The sequence below is a fragment of the Perognathus longimembris genome, chromosome 6, assembly GCF_023159225.1.
Source record: "Perognathus longimembris pacificus isolate PPM17 chromosome 6, ASM2315922v1, whole genome shotgun sequence".
NCBI lineage: Eukaryota > Metazoa > Chordata > Mammalia > Rodentia > Heteromyidae > Perognathus > Perognathus longimembris.
Genome location: NC_063166.1, coordinates 12524046 through 12530045, shown reverse-complemented (window position 1 = coordinate 12530045; position 6000 = coordinate 12524046). Strand labels below are relative to the sequence as shown.

The following is a 6000-nucleotide window of genomic DNA, read 5'->3' as shown; positions in this document are numbered from 1 at the left end:
CAGTGGGGGCGGGCAGGCGGGCAGGCTGCGGGCCACAGAAACACACCGGGGCCACCAGGAGGATATGGCACCTTGCACCACACTCGAGATCTGTGTTTTCGTTTTGGCATTTTTGTGTTTTGTTTTGTTTTTTTTTTCCTTTTTTTCTCTTTGTGACAGGTTTTGGTAGATTAGGAAAGGGTGCTGTGGGGGAGGGGAGAGCCCACAGCTGGAGGAAAATAACACTGAGGGGGGGGAGAGGAAAGAAAAATGCATGAGAAGAGTGACACGGAGGAAACCCAGAAGCAAGAAGAGCAGAACAGAGCAAATGGCCCAGGAGGCAGAAGCAAGACCAGAAAGAGAAGGGACAGAAGCCAAGAACCCAAACAAACCAGACGTGCAGAGAAAAACCACAGGGACACAGAGATAAGAGGACGGAGAGACGGGGGTGGAGACGGACTGAGGTCACCAACAGGACAGACAGAGGTGGAGGGAGAGAGGAAACCAGTGCTCGGGCCCACACATCCCGCGCCCCTGTGCTCTGGGGGCTTGGAGAATCAGCATCCAAGCGAAGTCCCTGGTGGTGGCCGGAAACTGCCCTGGCCCCTCAGACTCCCTGCTGCCCACCTGGCTTGCCCAGACTGCCTAGCCAGCATGGCAGCGGCGGCCTCCACTGTCTTCAGCACCAAGCCACGTCCGTGGGCACCCACGGGCAGGCAGGACGTCAGCTGGGCCCTTGGGAGTGGCCCTGGCCCAACGCACCTTCCACATGGGTCGTGGGTCCTCCTCTGCCCACTTGGCGTTGGCAGCCCAGCTAGATTGCATGGTTGGTGTAGGTGACATAGGTCTGTTTGGTGGCCAGCCCTGGAAGGAGAGACACCAGCATCACCAGAGGTCAGGGGCTGCTCCTCAAACCTCTGTCACCGCAGGCATAGCCTGGCACGCAGGCGGAACTGCGGTTCTTATCACCCACAGGACCCAGCCCAGACTCCTATGCAAAGCGATGAATACACCTCCAACCACCCGCCACCCACCCATCCATGCGGCCCCTGGTCTCACCCACGCTCTCTCTGCACCTTTGTCCTCGCTAGGCTGCTGCCTGGAGCACCCTTCCCCCACACTGTATAACTTTGAGGTGACCCCCCCCTTTGCAAGACACCCCCCCCAAACCCATTCCTCTAAAGGTCCCCCTGCCATGAAGCCCCTATCACCCTCTAATTCCACCACACCTTAACACTAATTCTTTCCTTTGTGATGGGATTATATAACCCTAAACTATTATCCAAGGGAGTTCTTTCACAAGTTCAACCTTTCTGGAAGAGCACACGTGTGAAGAACACACATCCCAACATATTGCAGCGGTGGACAGGAAAAGGAGCAGGGACAGGAAATACTGACAACCACAGGGGCTTTGGCTTGGCTGGAAGCTGAGGAATATGATAGACCTGACCCACGCCCCATGCCCAGAGAAAACATAAATCCCTAGACCCGCACAACCCTTGCTCATGTCCTCCCTTCCCATTTCTTCCTTCTGTCTCCTCTCAGTTTGGAGAGCTCCTTCTCTCTCACATCACCATTGGCACTGGGATGGCAACTGTGGGCATCGCTCATCTCCTGGCCACAGCCCCGCCGGGCCAGTTCCCCACCAGGCCATGCGTGGCATTAGCGCTCACAAATGTCCGCTGTCCCACTGGGCCGCAGCCTCAGAGCAACTGAATGAGGAGCCAAGGCTCCAGCCCCGTTGACAGAGAAGGAGCTGAGAGGTGGGGCCTGGCTAGACCTCAGTTTTGCCCTGGACAGCCAGGTTTCAGGTCCCCTGGGTGGCATTGCTGCTGCTTAGGTGAGGCCGGTCTGCTGATGCAAGAAGAGGACTTGGATAGGAGGAAAACTCATGGCCTTTGTCTTAAAGCTGCTCTGGTCCCCAGTGGGGATCCTGTCAGCTTGGAGGAGTGGGTGTTACCTGCCTGATTGAGCTAGAGCAATGGTCTGGAGGAGAGGACATCAGGAAGAACAGTGGGGCGATCGGCAAGTTGTTCCCCAAATCCTCTCCGCAATTTTTCTGGCACATGGCTGTTAGGACTACATTTCCCAGCCCCCTTTGCAGTTGAGTGAGGCCTTCTGTGACTAACGTCTTGCTAATGAAATGTGACTGAGGGACTGGGTGCAATGTCCATGTCATTTGATCAAGACAGTGTTTCCCCTGTATTTCCTTCCTTTCCTTTGCCTTCCATGAGTAGAGCAGACATGGACGGGCGAGCGAGCCTCAGTCCTGTGGGAGCTGATGGAGAAGCAAACTGGAGAGACCCTGGGCTTTCCTCCCATTCCTGCCCACCAACTGCACACTCCTATCAGAAACAAACATCTGCCTGATTTGAACTTCTCTGTTCTAGCACCTTCGGCCATAGCAGCATAACCAAAAGCCCACACACACGGGCAGGATTGCTGGGTCTGAGGGGGTCCCATCAGATGGAAACAAACTTGTTGGGAATGAATGGGAGGTCAAACAAGTGGCCACCACAGGAGCCATGCAGAGGCACGAGACTGGGATTCCGTTCAACTAAGCGAGCTTTCCCCTGGGCAAAGGCGAGATGGGAGCCAGCAGCTTTCCATGGTAGTGTACTCCTTCCTCCACGGAAATTTTCAAATGAGGATGGACAGTCACTTGGCTGGCCCGTGACAAGAAAGTGCTACCTGGTCAGATGCTAATGGAAAGAAATGGCACCACAGAGTCTAGAGAAAGATAAGACACACATGTTCCCATGTCCCTCTAGGCACTGAATGACCAAGGAGCAGAAGGCCCGTGGGACACTGTATAGGAGGTCGCCTGGGCTTGAGGGGAGGAGGCTGTGACCCTGGGAATGGCAGGTGTGTGGAGAGTGGGTGGCTCATACTCAGTGATGGGAATCCCAATGGCCCTAGAGTACCTCAAACCGCTCCCTCCCTTCTTCCCTGGCCTCCGTTTCCCTGCCTATGGCCTGAGCAGGTGGGGTGGCCCTTTGTGCCCACATTACTTTACTTGAGAGGCCTACTAGCCACCTCCAGCCCCTCTATACAGCCAACCCCCATAGTCAAGAGAGGAGTCAGCAGCTGGCTCTGCTAATCACCTGCCTGCCAACCAGGCCAGTGCGAATCAACTCCCCAGGGCTCCCTCACCCCCTGGGTGAGCTGATAAAATTGAGTTTCCAAGCTATAAAACCCTTCAGCAGCTCCCGGCTCAGAGGCGAAAGGAAATCTCAATGGTAGCAGTAGTTAAACATCCTGGCTGCAGGGAACAGTGAACCTGAAGGGTACCGAGGGCGCCCAGAGCCAGTCAGAAGGCAGAGGGGAGGGAGAGCTGTGCCCTGTCCCTCTACATCCACAGCCGTCTGTCTCCTCTAAAAAAAAATCCAATTCGTAGACTCAATGGCCTTGGCCTTAGCCCTCAGCTACAAGTCAGGGCCTCAGAGCCCTTTGGCAGAGCCCCTCCGTCTTAGGAGTTCAGTGGGAACGGAGGGCCACAGGCTAACGGTGAGTCATGAAGGAACAGTCACACAGGAGCTGGGGACCCAGGGCCCAGTCCAGGATTCACCACCAGCCACATGAGACATTAACAAATAGATCCTTCCAGAGCTACCATCCTCTTGTCTGTAAATGGGATGATCACACACACACACACACACACACACACACACACACTCACACACGGCACATGCACAGCTGGCTCTTGGCCTGGGGTAGCTGAAAACACTATACCCCTACAAAATACTGGACAGAGGAGTAGGCTGAAACCCCTCAGGGGTGAAGAGGGATAGGCCCAGGACCTTACAGGGGCATCTTCTTAGGAGGGGAAGGGGCGAGGTGGCAGAGGCCCCCTACTGATGTCAGGCCCGCCCTGTTGCTTTGCTGCCATAGGCGACTCAGAACAATTAGCTGGCAGGCAGGCTGCGTGAGGCACAAGCTGACAGTCCCCATTTGTCGCCCCGTGTCTCCACAACCCAATCTGCCTGCAATCGGGCCCCTAAATTATTTATTCTGTTGTTTGTTTAAAGATACGTGGCCTGCCAGTGACAGGGTGAAAAATGTCCCTGCTCCACTAGAGTGACACCTTCCTACTCCTCCAGCTCACACCCCCTCCTCTGGGGCTGTCCCTGGAATTAATCACCCAGCACCTTCCTGGCCCTGTCACTGAGCTGAGAGACAGTGGGGGTGAGGGGCCCACTGCCTCTGGCTGTGGCTGCCAGGGAGGGGTGCTGGGCTGGAACCTTTCCCTGGCAGGGCTTCCTTGCCTGGATGGGTGGCCAGCCTGAGCAGAGAGCACAGGAACAGTGTGGCTGTGGGCCAGTGCTCTACAACGTCCCCTGTCTTCTGTGGTCTCCTCGGACCTGTCACGCTCTCCTTAGGAGCCAGGGGTGAAGGCCATGTGCAGAGCTGCACCTGTCCCCAGTACCCAGGGGCCCGGAGGGATGGGATGACCGGGCGGATCTCCAGAGAATGAAGGGAAGAAGTGGGAGAGGGCCGGGTCCCTGTTTGGGACAGGAAAGCCTTTCTAGGGCACATATCAAATGGGGGGGGGGGGGGCATGTCAGAAGCCAGGTTCTCTGCTTCACACAGAGAGTGAGATGGAGAGAGAAGGAGGCCGCATGAAGTCAGAGCAGAGAGGACACAGTGCTGGAGCCAGTCAGCCACGATCATGATTTTGGGGGCGCTCGCCCTCTCTGGGCCTCAAGGAAGGACTCAGGGGAGTAGGCTTGCCCTTTATGCCTGGATTTCTTTTCCTGAGGGGCTACTAGTCACCTCCAATCACTCTATATATCCCCATCCCTGCTGGGCCTCTCAGAACCTCTGTGAAGATCACCCAAGAGGGGAAAGGCTTGGGGGCCTGAAGAGTCCCGCTGGATGTGGGAGGGAATTTGGAGGGGCCTTCATCTGGGAGCATCTTCATGGGTGAAGATGCTTCACCAAGAGCCTCAGGTGGGGCTTGGGGGTCTGCCCAGCATAGACGCCCAGGGGTCAAGGTCTCCTGTTTCTTTGGGCCTCCTTGTGGTCTGTATCTCCTGGGCAAGTCGCTGGCCTCCTGTGGTCCTCCTCCACATCTCACAGTACCAAAGTCTTGCCTTAGGTGGTAGCTGGGATGAAAGCTGGCAGGTGATAGGTCCACCCACAGTCAGGGCTCAAGGACTGGGGAGCATCTCATTGGGCCCCTGCCTGTTGCATCCTTACCCCTCCATTTCTCTATGCCTCAGTTCCCCAAACACAGCTAAGTCTAAGAAGAAGAGAGGGTGGGAAAAGATGAGGGCATAGTCTTTACGCTACATTAGTGGGCCTTGGGTCCATCCCACAAGATGAGAAATCCATGCTCCCTTCTCTTTCTGGCCATTCTATATTTTCAGTGCACAGTTCTCTGTTTCCAAGCAAAAGCTAATCTACCCTCCTCCAAGGGGGGGGGGGGGAGATCAGGACCTCTCCCAGCAACCCCCTGGTGACACACTGCTACCTGGGGACCTTAACCTCTGAAGGTCCAACTCCATCCCTGTCCTGGGCCGGCCCATGTCCTGGTTCCCCCATCTCATAGGCCCTTCTAAGGGGCTGCTAAACAAAGCCAAGCAGGGTACCAGCAGCTGCTCTGGGACCAGGACGCTTCCCAGGTTGCCCAAGGACCTGTGAGCTGGGCCTCTTCTCCCAGAGAGACTGGAGGGTGGGGCTGAGATATGGACCTCAGTATCTCATCATAGAGCCTGTGCCCAGTTCTCCGTGGCCCCACACCAGGTGGGGTAGAAATCTCTGGAAGGGTGTAGCCAGCACAGGGTGTGGGAGCGCACAGGCTCTCTCAAGGCCACTAGGACCTCGGGTGAGCCGGGACAGGTTCGAGACTGCTCCTGTAGTCTGACGGTGCTCACCTGTGGCCTCCTGGTAGCCACACACCCCCAGTCTATAGGGGCGTGGCCCGAAGCTCCGCCTCTCCTGGAGGGCGGGGGTCTGTAACTCCGCCTCCTGTGGAAGGGGCGGGGCACTGCGGGCTGGGGGCGGGGCCAAGCCGGAAAC

At 56.6% G+C, this 6000-nt stretch overlaps 1 protein-coding gene across 2 annotated transcripts in view; it reads right to left on the bottom strand.

The window, feature by feature from the left end:
- Positions 1–219: 219 nt before the first annotated feature.
- The window catches only part of Grm4 (glutamate metabotropic receptor 4), an 85949-nt gene continuing 80168 nt past the window's right edge, over positions 220–6000 (bottom strand). For both annotated transcript variants that reach the window (XM_048347944.1, XM_048347945.1), the window contains one exon: positions 220–843. In XM_048347944.1, coding sequence (XP_048203901.1) covers positions 794–843 — 50 coding nt within the window. In that variant the 3' untranslated portion in view covers positions 220–793. The remainder of the gene's footprint in view (positions 844–6000) is intronic.